Source organism: Archocentrus centrarchus, chromosome 8, assembly GCF_007364275.1.
Source record: "Archocentrus centrarchus isolate MPI-CPG fArcCen1 chromosome 8, fArcCen1, whole genome shotgun sequence".
In the NCBI taxonomy this organism is placed as follows: Eukaryota; Metazoa; Chordata; class Actinopteri; order Cichliformes; family Cichlidae; genus Archocentrus; species Archocentrus centrarchus.
This window is the reverse complement of record NC_044353.1, coordinates 3034959-3050120: the sequence shown is the minus strand read 5'-3', so window position 1 is coordinate 3050120 and position 15162 is coordinate 3034959. Positions and strand designations below refer to the sequence as shown.

At 47.4% G+C, this 15162-nt stretch overlaps 2 protein-coding genes across 4 annotated transcripts; one reads left to right on the top strand and one right to left on the bottom strand.

Moving 5' to 3' along the window:
* Nucleotides 1–1731: 1731 nt before the first annotated feature.
* srsf2b (serine and arginine rich splicing factor 2b) lies at nucleotides 1732–5836 on the bottom strand. Of its 3 annotated transcripts, XR_004020320.1 has the most exons (4): nucleotides 5243–5836; nucleotides 4481–4779; nucleotides 3321–3387; nucleotides 1732–1925 (listed from the first exon to the last, which is right to left on the bottom strand). XR_004020320.1 is itself a non-coding variant. In XM_030736566.1 (3 exons), the coding sequence occupies exons 1-2, from the start codon at nucleotides 5596–5598 to the stop codon at nucleotides 4494–4496; spliced, it is 642 nt and encodes a 213-aa protein (XP_030592426.1). In that variant the 5' UTR covers nucleotides 5599–5836; the 3' UTR covers nucleotides 1732–3387; nucleotides 4481–4493. The 3 variants fall into 3 exon arrangements, 2 of the variants coding, with proteins under 2 accessions (XP_030592426.1, XP_030592427.1); XM_030736566.1 differs by having other exon boundaries at nucleotides 1732–3387; XM_030736567.1 differs by having other exon boundaries at nucleotides 1732–3387; nucleotides 4481–4767.
* A 2024-nt stretch (nucleotides 5837–7860) lies between these two features.
* Nucleotides 7861–14370, top strand: mfsd11 (major facilitator superfamily domain containing 11). Its single transcript, XM_030736529.1, has 14 exons — nucleotides 7861–8134; nucleotides 8605–8737; nucleotides 8817–8872; nucleotides 9459–9566; nucleotides 9648–9727; nucleotides 9804–9900; nucleotides 10303–10361; nucleotides 10450–10609; nucleotides 11625–11668; nucleotides 11746–11811; nucleotides 12046–12171; nucleotides 12279–12453; nucleotides 12709–12844; nucleotides 12942–14370. The coding sequence occupies exons 2-14, from the start codon at nucleotides 8642–8644 to the stop codon at nucleotides 13101–13103; spliced, it is 1365 nt and encodes a 454-aa protein (XP_030592389.1). The 5' UTR covers nucleotides 7861–8134; nucleotides 8605–8641; the 3' UTR covers nucleotides 13104–14370.
* The last annotated feature ends 792 nt before the right edge of the window (nucleotides 14371–15162 follow it).

Below are 15162 nucleotides of genomic sequence, written 5' to 3'. Positions count from 1 at the left end.
CCCAGCTGGTGTCCTGGTGCCAGGAAAATAATCTCTCCTTAAATACAGAGAAGACTAAGGAGATGATTATTGACCCGAGGAAGAGAAGAGACCAGCATGCTCCATTATTCATCAACGGGACTCAGGTGGAGAGAGTGAAGACCTTCAAATTCCTTGGCACCCACATCAGTGAAGACCTCACCTGGACCTACAACACAGCACAGACTGTCAAGAAAGCTCAACAGAGACTCTTCTTCTTAAGGAAACTAAGGAAATTCGGATTATCCCCCAAGCTCCTCAGCAACTTTTACAGATGCACTGTGGAGAGCATCCTGACAAACTCCATCACAGTGTGGTATGGAAACTGCACCAGTCAGGACAGGAAGGCTCTCCAGCGTGTCATGAAAACAGCACAATTCATCTGTGGAGCTGCCTTCCCATCACTACAGGACACTTATAATACCCGGGTAATAAAGAGGGCACACAACATCATCAAGGACCGTACCCACCCACAGCACACACTGTTCACACTCCTGCCGTCTGGCAGACGTTACAGGAGTGTAAAAGTGTAAAACAACCAGACTAAAAAACAGTTTCTATCCACAGGCCATCAGGCTACTGAACCACTGACTGATTACCAAACTGTGATTACCTGCCTTTCTTTTCATCTGTATATATTGCACTTGCTTTATTATTTATTTATTTTTAATTTTCTACTTTTACTTTCCTAATATACTAGTTCTTAAATTTTATTTTAACTTAGTTGCTTATTTCAATTGTTTGTAAAGCAGTCGCAAGTAAGAATTTCATTGCTCAGCATAACCACAGTGTTTTGCGGTGTACATGACAATAAACTTCTTGAATCTTATTCCAAATCCTTTAAACTGCAGTAGCGGTGAGGTCTCTCATTCGCTGGCTTCCTCTGAGGATTCAGAGCCTCTGAAACTAAACCCACCTGCACCACCAGGTGCTGAATAAAGACTTTTGGCCCCACTGCTGCAGGTCTGCAGGTCGGCAGCTTGCACGGCTCTGAAGTCACCACTGCTGATTTCATGTCACAGAAAGCTTAAAGAGAACAGGTTCAGTTCAGTTCTGTTTATATAGAGCCAAATCACATCAGCCGGTACTATGAGGTCTATAAGATAAGATGGGGCTGATTATTGAGTGTAAACTGGCTTCTCTTCATTGGCTCCCAGCTTGGATTCAGGAGACAGACACCCTCTCTGACCCTGAACCCTCCCTTAGTTATGCTGCTGTAGGCCTAGGCTGCTGGGGGGGGGTTCCTCTTCACTCAGTATTTAATCATTAATCTCAGGCTCTCACCTCCTCATTAATGCCCTTTCCTTCATGCTCACTGCCTCCTAACACTGCTTCCTCCTCATCAGTAACTGATTCAATATTAATAATCTGATTCCATTAGTGATAGACCCACACTACTGCACCTTACCTTTATTGCATTTAGACTTTCAACTTATTTGAGCTTCTTGTTTCTGTAATTTTTGATTATTGGCTGTTTCTGCTCCAACTCTGGATTTTCCAACTTTTGGGATAATTACAGAACAGACATAGAAAAATACATTTACAATATTTAAAATGGTTCCAGTTCTGATTTAGCCAACCTTTAACCTGAAGGATTTAAAATGTGTAATTAAATATTTTACAGAAAGAACTTGTTTGAATTCCTCGTGCAGAGCTGAGGGGGCCGTGGATCCAGGGACTCGGGCTTCCGGATGAATAATGAGGAGAACTTTATTGATAAAACATCAAATTTTTATTGAAAGTCACATTTGTGTACAAGAGAAAAACCGTGTCTTTGTACAGCAGCTGAGACTGAAGCAGTCGTGAGCGCCGCGGTCACAGGACCACTCAGGAGAACACGGGACACATCGACGCAACACGCCACCTTAACAGCTAACCAGCAAAACTCAACTGCTACACAACTGCGCCTAGTGCACAAAGACAAACACACGAGCAGAGTTAGCATAAAAAAAAGCCTCAAAGAAACAGGTCAGTGTGTTTGTCCAGCCTGACGTCCTGCAAGAGTCAGTTACTCTGTAACAGCCTGCCTAACACACACAGACGCGCGCACACACACACAGACGCGCACACACACACACAGACGCGCACACACACACACACAGACGCGCACACACACACACACACAGACGCGCACACACACACAGACGCGTGCTGCAGAAACATGAAGGATTTTATGGGCTAATTCATTTAAAAAGCAAAATGAACACACTGAAAACAAAAAGCTAAATTTCTAAATGATAAACGTTTCATTTTATTGAATAAGAGGAGCAGGTGGAGGTGTGACGGGAAAAATGGATGCTTAAAGTATAATCTGGGTTTGTTTCAGAGATCCGGGAAACTGAGGAGCGGCACGTGACGGCCGGAGCGTCGCCGGAGCGTCTGCAGCGCTCCCGTTTCTTTTGGTCAAACTTTTAAAAGGACTCGTGCGGTATCGCTGCACCTTCAGAGCAAACGGCGCTCAAACCGCCATCTTTTCTATGAAAGCAGCAACTGAGAAGTTTAATAGTGCTTTTATTAAAGCCGACTAATCAAAATAAATAAAAACATTTCACGTGATATTTATTGGTGAGCAGCTCGTTCGGGAGCTGCTGCAGCTTCCAGGAAACGCAGTAAAACCCTCTCAGGTGAGCTCGTCTGAGCTCCGGATCCACGACGAGTGCCTTACCTGCAGCAGGTGGCAGCAGGCCACACCCCCCAGGCAGACAAACTGTACCCGTGTCAGCAGCACACATCCGCCTAATGAATGAGAGATCCCCGGTTTGATCCCGGGGAAGGTCACCTGCTGTCACTACACGGAACCAGACTCCACACGGGATCTTTAACCTACTGCTGCTGAGTCGCTTTAACAGGTTATTTTGATGCCAATTTAACGTCCAACAATCACACAAAGTGATCACTGGAGTTCGGTGCCTCTGACAGCAGCGGCTGCTTTCAGGTTCAAATCTGGCCTCGGCTCTCCCGGCGTTCCCACCATCCCGGAATGCGTGAAAAATAAAACTGCAGTGAAGTCTGCAGGGAGCTCCTGCTGCTCCTCGTTTCCCCGAATATCTGCAACTAAATTATCCTTTAAGCATTACTGTGTGGCCCCGCATCACAAAGAGTCTGTACTGTAATGATGTCAGCATATATATCTCATGATACAGGCCACAGAGACGAGGAGGAGGCGGAGCATCTCATTCATGAATCCATTTTTAAATGCAACTCTGAACACATTTGAACCATAAACAGGACGTGAAAAGGAAAGAAAATCACAGTAAATCAGCAAAATAAAGGAAACAAACTGTGGAAGACAAAATAACAACCTTTCACAGCTGGACTCTGGAGCTTGCGTGGGATCCGGTCTGCGAGGTCAGACGCCGTCAACCGAAACTGAAACAAGAAAATATCGAAAATAAACGTCAAAGGAAACACCGACTATCCCCCATCATACGAGGCCTGCCAATCAGAAAGCTGCAAATTTAACCTGCACATAAGAGATGATCAGTAACTGGTCATCATTCAGATTCTGAGTTAAGCCTCTGGCTGTGACTCCCAGCTATATTTGATGACTTATTTTAGGATTAGCTATTTTATTCCCACCTGAGAGACCACCACCACACACGGGGACAAAGCCCTGGCTCTTATTTTGAAAGTTCAGTAACAGCTGCTTGAACCCCGGCTCCTCTGAACCCCGTTTTGGACCACAGCTGGTGGCTGCACTCCCCCCCTGAGCCCACAGAGCATAGCAAAGACTGCACAGGAATAAAGTATATAAAGGTGCAGATGTGCGTAGGTTGGAGCGACCCAACAACTCACAGAGCATGACCAGAACAGAACCAGGAGCACCATCAGCAGCCACGGTCCACCATGGAGGACCCGGAGTCTGTCTGACCCTGACATCACGGATCATGTCAAAGTCAGCAGGGATGGACAGAGTCAGCTGGTTAACAGCGACTGAACTTTTAAAATAAGAGCAAAAATAAACATAACTAATCCTAAAATGAGTTGTCAGATATTCCTGGAGGGGTCAGCTCAAGTAAAGTCAGCCTTCTCTTTCTGAAGCCCACAAAATCAAGAGAAATGAAGCTGAGAGGAAACAACGTGAGCCTTCAGGCACCAGCAAACCCCCGCTACCTCACGGGCAGCCGGACAGACGTACCTCAACGACACCAAACCCCAACACTGACTGCTTCCTCCCTGCTGCTGCTGAGGCACCTGTGGGCGGCTCGCCACACACCTACCTGCTCATACTCCCTCAGCTCTGCTCAAACTCCACCTTAGCAAACGGGATACCGCAGCTTGGGAAGGAGAGAATTCCAGATTTTGTTCTTTAAAACACGACTTATATTTAGTGAAAGTTTGTCAGGATGGGGAAATGCCCCTGCTGTTCATCTCTAAGGGGAAAATGTTTCTGATCAACAGGCAAAAATGAGGTAAAGTGATGTGAGTACCTAATAAAATGGCTGCTAACGTTTAAACTCACCTGTTGCCGACCTCTACGAGGTTTCATTTCCATTTTCTGCTGCTGACTTGGGCTGGCTTTTAGATCTGGACCTGGACCCTCTTTTGGAGGAAGGGGTGCGGCTCCTGGACCGGGACCTGGACCGGGACCTAGATCTGGAAGGAGAACGGGCCTTGGTCTTCTTGCTCCTGGGAGAGTGGGACTTGGATCTTGAGTAGGAGCGGGACCTGGATCTGCTGTAGCGGGACCGGCTTCGGGAGGGAGTGCGGCTCCTGCTGCGGGATCTGCTCCGTCTCCTGCGTCTCGGGCTGGGGGAACAGCTGGATACATTCAGTGGGTTGAGTTATGGTCCACAGAGCGAAAACAGCTGGAGCTGAACTGAGGAGAACATGAGCTGCGGGCCTGGAGTAACTGCAGAGTGATTTACTCACTCCTCATTATAAACATCCTGAAACAATAAAATAAAGAATAAAACCTGACGTCATGATTCATTTGGATCTCCTAGTTAATGCAGCGTTATCTGATCCACCAATCAGCTTCTGTTTGCACAAACGCTGCAGGCTTATTTCGGTGAAATAAACCATAAATTTGCGGTTAATGTAATTTCACCGTGGCAGACCTGTGAGCCCGCTGTGCTTTGAGTGAAGCGCTCACTTGTGCTGTATGGGGGTGTTCATTAGTTTTATCTTGTGGGAACAATAACCGAGCATGCCGCTGATCCAGAATCAGCCGAGGCCACACTGAGTCCCGTCTACGCCTGCCTCCAACCCTGCCCCCGCTTACCTTCTGCTCCGCCGTCCGCTGTACCTCCGGCTCGGCCCTCCTCGCCGCCCTCCGCCGTAATGAGAATCGGGAGGTCTGCCGTACCGCGCCATCTGGACCCGCAGCTCCCGCCCGTCCAGCAGCGCGCCGTCCATGGCGTCCATCGCGTCCTCGGCATCCCGTTTGTCGTGGAACCGAACAAACGCGAAGCCCCGGCTTTCCTTCGTGTAGCGGTCTCGGGGGATGTAGACGTCCCCTACCCGGCCGTACTTCTCAAACACACGGCGGAGGGCTTCGGGCGAGGTCCGGTACGTTAGATTGTCCACTTTGAGGGAAGTCATGCCGTCGACGTCCGGCGGAGGCCTGCCGTAACTCATGCTGACCTGAGAGGGCCGGGAGCCGTTCACAACAGTTCGGAAAGTAGCAAAGAAAGAGCCTGCGAGGCTGGAAGCGCTCCGCAGCGACAGAAACGAGAGATTTAAGCTGAATCACACGGACTGCGCGAAGTTTACTCCCGCGAAAACAACGAACAAACCAGTTCTGCACCGCGCGTCGCGGAACCTCACCGAACCGCAGCGAAGCGAGCTTCTTCTTCTACGCGGAGAGCAAGCGCCCTGACATCCGCCGCATGGGCGCCCCCGTGCGGCAGTCTGGATCTTTACAGGAAACAGGGTAAATGTCAGAGACCATCTCTGTCTCTTTGCTGGGCCCCTCCACAGTGACAGGACATTTAATGAATCTGAGAAGCGCACGTGCACAGTACTGAAACTGAAACATGCATTTGTGTAAACTGCACTCATCCTGAGACAAATGTGAACAGAGTTATTGAAACTGTGCTTCCAAAATATTGTGTAAAATACCACATTTTTTCTCTTTGTTTTTCTCTTCTCGACACCCAAACTGCACGTCAAATATAACAATTAAAATAAGTTATGTTTACACTTTGTTAATGCCCGTATCTCATCAAAATAAATCAACATATTTTAGTGTAGAGTAATTACACTCTGCAGGTTGTGCCCCACAACACCTGTTATGGACACGAGTCAGTCCTCTTTGGTAAAAGATGGATTCACAAAGTTTCCTTCCTTTATTTATATTACATTTATTTATGAACCTACATGTGTGATCTGCTGCCTTTGTACTAGTTTGAATTCTTAGTGTATTTGAGCAAAGATCTGAAAATAAATACAGAAATTAATAAAATAAACATGCCTGAGTATTGAAGAGTTGGGCAGATTTCATATTTACAATTTATTTATTTACAAAATCCTACAGAACCAACACAAACCTTTAAGACAGATACATGTAAACACCACCCCTGTAAGATTTGTAAAAAGGGGGGAAGTCCCAAGAAGCTGCTTTAGCTTATACAGGGAGCCCAGGTACAAAAACCATTACGTTACAAGAACAACACAGTTAATCCATACCCCACACATACATCTACTCAAAACATTCTTCTTATTTCACATCCTCCACATACGCGCGGACATTCCCTTACCTGGTATCACACATTGTTATTGTTTGAACATGATATTGCACTTATCAATCCTTATCACATTGATTGTTTTCATACTTCTTACAGCCGTATTCACAAAGCACACAAAAAAGAAAAACATCAGTGTATTCGAGGTGACAAATTCATCCTTATACTTTCTATCCAGATATTATTACGAAATTAAATTAGACATAATTATTAGATGATAATGGATTTACATTAGTTTATAAATATATGCTGATTTTTATATCCGGTTTTACTGTTAGTTATGCAGCCATTTGAGTTGAGTTGTATAATAAACTCGTTACCATTAAGCTAAAGACAGCTGCCCTCACACTGATCACTGTATTACACTGACTCGCTCTCATTTAAACAGTGTTTTTAAACCCTGCTTTTTCAGAGTGTTGTAACAGAGTCAGGCACACATCTCAAAAGTAACTAACCACCTTCTGTTGCCAGTTTTATTCACATTTTATACAAAGAAATACATTTATATAAATATGTAACTATGCATACTTGTGAGCAATTTCCCCTGGTGGGCCCCTGCAGTACCTTCGTAGCCCACCAGGGGGCCGCGGCCCACACTTAGGGTATCTGTGCCTTTTCATATCACTGCTGCCGCGCTGCTGTGCGTATCCTTCAGGAATTTACAGCGAAGCTCTTTAAACTCTGCTCTCATTGGTCGGTTAAGGATTTCGCCATCACGTCCCCCCTCCGGGTTCCACGCTCCGACACGCCTCACAGGTGCAGTTAAACTCGCTGCTCGCTTCATGCCCCAAATCAAGATGGCGAATGCCGTAAAGTGGTCAATGTGCCGTCCACAGTCCACGCAGAAAGGTATTTACTACAATGGAAACCTGTAAAACTGGAGCTGTGTGTTGTGTATTTTGGTGGGAAGTCCACCCTAATACATTTATATTTTAATTCTTCAGCCGCACAGAGCGCCCCCTGTGGGACAGGAGGTCCGGAGAGTTTTAATAATAAATCTTATTTAACGATAAATATTTTCTTTAACATTAAGATGGAAATAGTTTTTCACAAACACGAACGCCTGACCTGGGCTGAGCTCATAGGCTGATGTGAGTTTGTTTCTGCGCATGCGCAGATGGGCGGTCTTATGGCCGGCAGAGCGTGTTCGCCTGTCAGCTGATTGCACTCACATGACTCCTCTCCTGGTTTTGGTTCAGTCCTGCTCACCGGTGCCGTGAAAGACCCCCCGAGAACCAGCTTTCCGCGGCGGGAACCGTGATGTGAGAGCTCGTTTAAGATCCCCACGGAGAAGATAAATGGCAGCGGGAGTTCCCACGGAGAGCTGACCGACTGAGCGCGCAGGAAAGCGGGCACCGCGGGGTGAGCTGGGCGGCGTCTGCGGGTGTCGGTGAGCCGATCGCTGCGGGTTTTTCGGGCACAGCTGTTCTGTAAGCCTGACACCCTAAATACTAAAAATACACGTCTGTTTCTTGTCATCGGAAATAGACCGGGTCATTTCCGCTTTATGCTTTTATGGAAACGCAGCGGGCCGAAGCTCGTTCAAAAATGTGTCAATAAAGCCTCATTTGCCTAAAATCAGACACAGAGCACACGGCTCCGTGTTCGGCTGCTCCACACCATCCTCTGTATGACTCGGCGTGTGTTACACCAGTCAGACTGCGCTCCTTCGGACGCAGTCATATTTAATTCTTCACCAAACAAACGCAGAGATGGGTGTTGGCGCTGCGGTGCGTTTGCGGTAAAACGGGCGAACTTTGAATGTGGTTTGGTTTTATTCCTGTTGACTCAGTAAACCTCAGTGAGACTGACTCTGCCATGTACTTCCTGTGTTTCTATTCTCAGATGAGCTCTTCACTGCAACAGTAGATTTTTTTTTTTTTTTTTTTTTTTTTTTTAGCGTTCACTTCCTCAGGGAGTTCAGACAAACCTCCAGGATGAGTCCAGAGGGGAAGAAGCTTTTGAACATCATCATCCTCGGCTTTGGCTTCATGTTCATGTTCACAGCGTTTCAGACATGTGGCAACATAGAGGTGGGTCTGACAGCGAGCAGCTTACGTCAGGATTCCTCCCTCTGCACAGCTTATAATTCATTTTCCTTCATCCTGACAGCAAACCGTCATCAAGAGCTTCAACAGCACCGAGTTCCACGGGAGCGGATACACCAGGTAAACCCCTTCACCCACTTCACTGTGGATTCTCTGACCTGCTGCAGACCTGCAGCCGACCTGCTGCCACTTTCTAAGATCAAATCAGAAACTGCTGAGGGATAATTTGATCAGTCACTTCAGATAAACCAGCTTCTCACAATGTTGGGAGATTGTATGAGGAGCCAGCAGAAGCTTGAAGAGCTGTGTGATGCTCCTCAGACAGAAACAGGAAGGTGCTGAGATGTCTGAGTTTCCCTCAGAACCTCTGAGCCAGCTTCACAATGAGTCCGACCTTTCCCCCCAAAAATGGAGACTGTTATAACTACTCCAGCAGCACGGTGGCGCAGTGGTTAGCACTGCTGCCTCACAGCAGGGAGGTGCTGAGTTCGACAGGTTGGTGACCTGTGCCCCGCCTCTCGCCCTGTGGCAGCTGGGATAGGCTCCCCTCAGTTCTGGTAGTTGTGAAGTTGGTATTTAACTTAATTCTGAGTGGTCAGTACCAGAGCAGCGCCAGGAGTGCCCTGACCCAGTTTTTATAACCATAATGTGGCTGCAGAACAAAAATCTGAATCTGTTTATCTGACCTGTGTTTGGTCTCTGGCAGCATGGCCATCATCTACTGCGTTTTCTCCGCCTCCAACCTCATCGCCCCGTCGGTGGTGACCATCATCGGGCCCCAGCTCTCCATGTTCATCAGCGGGCTTTTCTACAGGTAACTCCACACTCTCCCCACACTCTGCGACCCTTTGGTGGGAAACCCGGCTCCTGATCCCTGCCGCTTTATCTTCCACAGCGCGTACATCGCCATGTTCATCTACCCGTACACCTGGAGCTTCTACACGGCATCTGTGCTGGTCGGAATAGCAGCAGCAGGTAGAGCGACGCCATCGTTCTGATATTTGGAGGAAACTTTGTGCACGTGTTAAACACTTTGATTTTTGCACTTTAGTGCTCTGGACGGCTCAGGGGAACGTGCTCGCCATCAACTCCACCGACAGCACCATTGGAAGGAACAGCGGCGTGTTTTGGGCGCTGCTGCAGTTCAGGTAAACCTTTAGAAGCACAATGAAGAGGTTATTTCAGAGATTCTGCAGCAGATGAGGCTACGCTGCACACTAACGCATGAAAACGAATGCAAGGGAACGAGGATTAACAGACATGCTGCAGAATATAAGTGTAACTTTGTACGGTGGGGCCTGACAGTCTGAGAGCACGTCAGTGCTGCCAAACCTTCAGGAAACCGCAGACTTTAAAGATGGACGAAGGTTCAGGGGTCAGAAAGGGAAGCTGCGAGGCTTCTCTTTGACGTCTGATTGGACAGAAGTTGACTTGTGATTTTATAAAGAGTTCAGATATGTCTGAGTTGTATCTCAGATGATGATGATGATGATGATGATGATGAGGAGGAGGAGGAGCACTTCTTTGTAACATCCTTCCTCCCTCTGCAGCTTGTTCTTTGGGAACCTCTACATCTACTGCGCCTGGCACGGACACGTCCACATCACAGGTCTGACTCCAGCCTCTGCTCTTTATAGAATTAACTTCCTCTCGTTAACCGTCTCCTAAAAGCGTCTGACTCATGCTGTTGGCCGCAGACAAGGACCGCCGGACCGTGTTCATCTCCCTGACGGTCATCAGCCTGGTCGGCTGCTTCCTCTTCTTCCTCATCAGGAAGCCTGATCCCGAATCTGCTTCTTCTTCCGACGTGACGGAGCCGCTGCTGCAGGACGAATCCAGCGACAGCTCCGCGTCCAGGTGAGTGCTGTTTTAGTGTGTCTGCGTATGCAGAGCCTGCACAGAGGTGTCCAACCTAAAGGTAAACCGATGGCCCGCAGCGTGGTGACGGTGCTTGATTGGTTGAAAGCTCAGCTGGAACAGGATGGGGAGCAACAAATGCAGCGTGAGGAGAAGTGGACGGTGGCTGCAGTGGGACATTTTACACTGTTTTTAACACTCAGTGTGAAGTGGCGGGGGGGCAGTTTGTCTGCAGGCTGCATCTGTGACGTTTGTATTCACACAGAAACCTGCAGGAGGCGCTGCACTCGAGTTTCATAACACTTAAATGTTCAGGGAGGAATATTTTCAGAATTCATGATGATGGCAGATTAAACAGCTGATTTAAAAACCAAACAGCTCTTTGTGGGCGTGGCCATCATGATGTCATCCAGTGTTTTCACCAGTGTCACTGTGGTCACAAAAAAAGAGGATGTGATGCGGAGCGGCGGGTCTGACTGAAACCGCAGGCTCATTGGCTCATAACTAATCAGCTTTGTGACCCGGGATGACTTTATGTCACTCAGATTAAAAATTAAACTTTATTTACAGCATCGTGAAATGTTGAATTAAAAAACTGCTGCATCCTGATTTATAAAGGATTCTTTAAGGATTTTTTAAGTGTCTGACAGCAGCGCCGCTCAGCCCAGATTTTTAAATTAGATCTCTTTATAAAGTGTGGGAAGTACTTTGGAATTGTTCTGGAAATTCCACATTTTTCCTAACAGCTGGATGGGAGCCGTGGTTCTCAGGAGGAAGGATAATGATTTCAGAGGGCCGGTGGGGAACGAGACGGGTGACCTTTCACTGTAAACGCCGTCCTTTGTTGTCCTCTCTGCATTTGTCTTTGACACTGCTGGAGACCATCTCCTGAGAAACCGAGGCGCTTCGGGGGCGAGCAAATATAAATATGAACCCGTGAAAGGTCACGTGAAAGGTCGCGGCACAAAAACACTCATGAGGGAAAATCAACTTTCGAACTTTTTCCTCTCTGCAGCTTCCGGTGCTCGGACCTCTGCTCTCAGGCGCTCGATGCTTTTGGTGAGTTTCTTTAAGAATGACCTTCATGACTGTAGCTGTCCCGGGTCCTGTGTTAACCTCTGCCATCCTGTCTGCAGTCAGAGCCTGTAAAATGTTCGTCACCAAAGAAATGCTGCTGCTGAGCATCTCCATCGGATACACAGGTGGGTGCAAAGGTGTCGCCCGGCTGAGCCGTGCACAAGCTTCAGGTGTAAAGAGGCGACAGAGTCGAGGAAAGCCTCGTCTTTAAATGTACAGGCTGCTCAGATATTTAATCTCGGAGAAACCCCTCGTGGTGCACATTTAAATGCATCATGACTGAACAGCTGAAGGGCCTGAAACTTGTGCACGGCTCTGTAATCCAAACTGAAATGACTGAACTGAACCGATGCTCTCAGGTTTGGAGCTCACCTTCTACAGCGGCGTTTACGGCACGTGTATCGGCGCCATGACGAGCTTCGGCCAGGATGCAAAGAGTTTGATCGGGATCTCGGGCATCTGCATCGGCCTGGGCGAGATCTTAGGTGAGTCGCTTTCATGCACGTGAGGGGGAAACGCAGCAGAGAGGGGAGACGCTCCAAGGAACGTCACGAGGCCGCCCTCACAGTTTCCCGCTGTCCCGTCTGTGCAGGTGGCAGCGTGTTCGGGATGCTCAACAAACGCATCCGCTTCGGCAGGAACCCCGTGGTCCTGCTCGGCCTCTGCACCCACATTGTTGCCTTTTTCCTGATTTTCCTGAACATCGCTGCCGACGCTCCTCTGGCCCCCGAAGAAGGAACAGACAGGCAGGCCTACATCACCCCCAGGTAAACGCACACAAACCGCAACACCACGCAAAAAATGAATAAAAAAATACAAATATTAATGTTTATTTATTTAAAGAAATAAAGAAACTGAATGATGATAAATGTAAACTTTTATAGAAATACTTGACCCGTCAGCAAACACCGGTTTTGTTAAATAATGTAAGATGTTGCTTGAAGTCGTTGTTTAGCCCTCGGTGTTATCACCCGTGTTTCCTGATGTCGGGCTAACGTCAGCGTTACCGTGTGTGTGCTCAGCGTGGGCGTGGCGTTGCTCTGCAGCTTCCTGCTCGGTCTGGGCGACAGCTGCTTCAACACGCAGCTCCTCAGCATCGTCGGCTTCATGTTCCGCGACAACAGCGCTCCCGCCTTCGCCGTCTTCAAGTTCATCCAGGTGACGCAGACACTGACCGGGAAATTCCCGAGTATTATTGTACAGCTCATGAAGGCTTTTATTTTGAATTAACCTGTTGTTGTCATTTCCTGTGCAGTCCATCATGGCCGCTCTGGCCTTCTACTACAGTAACTACCTGCTGCTGCACTGGCAGCTGCTCATCCTGGTCCTGGTGGGTTCTCTGGGCACGATAACCTTCTTCAAGGCCGAGCAGATGGCCGAGTCCAGCAGGCGGGAGTCAGACTACGACAGCATCTGATCCGGTCGGGATGACGAGGGCACAGCTGGAGGCGTTTCGCTCTCCACAGCCTCGCGCAGGACGACGCGTCGTCTGTGGTACGATTGGAAATATCCGAGACCGGAGCCGAACGCTGCTCCGGATCTCAACATTTGTCTGATTAAAGGGAACCGCAGCGCCACGTTTACCTCCTTCACTCTCAGAACTTTATTTGTTCACTCGATTTTGAGTCTGTCTGAAAATAAATTTAAAGCACTTTCTATTCACAGCCTGACGGAGAAAATAAAGGTAATATTCTCAAAGCTAATGCAGCGGGGAGGGGGCGGCAAATCCCACAGAAAGACTTCGATTAAAATCAGCTGACCTCGTGGCTGCCAGTCTGATGTGATTATGATGATGATTATGTTCCTAATTATGGCCCCGTTAGAGTCAGAAAGGAGGCTGAAGCCGGGGGGGGGGGGGGGGAGTCAGATCTTGTTTCTGCAGCAGTCCATCTTTTATATACAGTCGTTGGTTCCCATTGGTTTTTTTTGAGACAGAATCAGGGGCGGCCCCTGAAGGCCACACCAGTGATTTAGTATCTCCAAAGTTTGGGGGCTCACAAAAATGCCGGCTTCTACAAATCCCATAATGCAACATGTCAGACTCCATTGAACCGTTTGTTTTTTTTAAAGCCACCTGTGGGGTTATTAAACAAAAGGGCGCTGTTTTCACTCTGACTCAGCGACTCTGAGCAGCTTTCAGTGTTTGAACTGATCTCAGTCGTTCAGTTTTACTCGTTGTAAGTCTCCCTGTTTAAAAATAAAATGAATTAAAGTGACTTTCTGTCAGCTGAGCTGGTGCGATCAGTCCCTCTAACCTGTTTAACCAGTTAAACCATTAAGACACGTTCTTGCTCGCAGTGCTGGGCTTTGGTGAGTGAAATGCTGCCCCCTGGTGGTGAAAGCTCAGCGTGCAGCGGGTAGACGCAGAAGGCAGCTGTGTGAAGGGTGAACCTCTTCAGGCTCGGTCTCCTTTCACTCTGACCTCAAACTGATGCCGAAACAGCGCTTCCTGTGATGTTGGAGGAGCAAACTCAGAGATGCTGCAGTTTCTTCTTCTCTCTGTTCCAAGTGTCAAAACATGAACTGCATCAAACTATTCTACTTCATTTATAGCTAAATCAAATATTGAGTTGGGTTTGCTCAAGTTTTGTTTCATGTTGTGGCTGCAATGGATGCAATCAAAGGATGATTAAGGGATGTGTACCAAAAGGTGATTTTGTACTTGAATGTAATAATTAAAAGTGGCACCCAAACCTCTGTCTGTGTGTTTCTTCTTCTGTTTTGTACATTAATTGTGTGCTTGTACACAAAACCAGAGAGGAGCCACTGTAGTTTAACAGACTGTGGGAACTGTTTGATATAAGTAATATGATAAAATGGAAAATTATAAGAAAAGCTGCAGTTCTTCTAGTCCTGAGTGAACGACTCAGGACTGTAACGGTGAGTCCGTCCTCGTTTACAGCCTGATACAGAAACTGCTTTGGTCCCTGAGCTTCACCTGTGGACTGTGGCTGCAAAAGAACAGAAGTTTTACTCTTAATAAATAATTAAGTTTATAGCACTTGTCAAAAGTACAGTCCCAGAAACAGAATAAGCTCGGAGCAGGTTTCGGTTCACCCCGGAAGTGCAGGAAATCCAGGTGAACCCTATAGTCACCTGGAAGAGACCAAATGCTGCCCTGATCGCTCTGGATGAGGAGACTGTTGTTCATATTTATGGAGCTGTGACTGTGAGTCATTTGCCTTCAGTCGTGTTTTTTTTTCTTCTTAATGATACTCATTAAATCTTTACCCTATCAAATGCTACCCATGTCACTGAAAAGAATCCAAGACGCTGAAACTGATTAAAGTTAAATCGAAACGAGACAAAATGTCATGTCTGTAAATGAGTGCTGGTTCCCCAAACCTTTACTTGATAAAATAAAGGATGACAAACGAACCCACCAGCCCCTCTAAAGTAAAAATGACGTGTAAATAAACCTGCAGTAATCTGCCTCAGTTTCTTCAGTGAAAACTAAAAAATCCGACATTTCCTCC

Excerpts from the sequence above, each read along its gene's own strand:
- mfsd11 (XM_030736529.1), top strand. The coding sequence starts at position 8,642 with ATGAGTCCAGAGGGGAAGAAGCTTTTGAACATCATCATCCTCGGCTTT. Across the intron at positions 12,172-12,278 it reads CGGCCTGGGCGAGATCTTAG|GTGGCAGCGTGTTCGGGATG; the intron begins GTGAGTCGCTTT and ends CCGTCTGTGCAG. Across the intron at positions 12,845-12,941 it reads CCGTCTTCAAGTTCATCCAG|TCCATCATGGCCGCTCTGGC; the intron begins GTGACGCAGACA and ends TTTCCTGTGCAG.
- srsf2b (XM_030736566.1), bottom strand. The coding sequence starts at position 5,598 with ATGAGTTACGGCAGGCCTCCGCCGGACGTCGACGGCATGACTTCCCTC. Across the intron at positions 4,780-5,242 it reads AGCGGACGGCGGAGCAGAAG|CTGTTCCCCCAGCCCGAGAC; the intron begins GTAAGCGGGGGC and ends GAATGTATCCAG.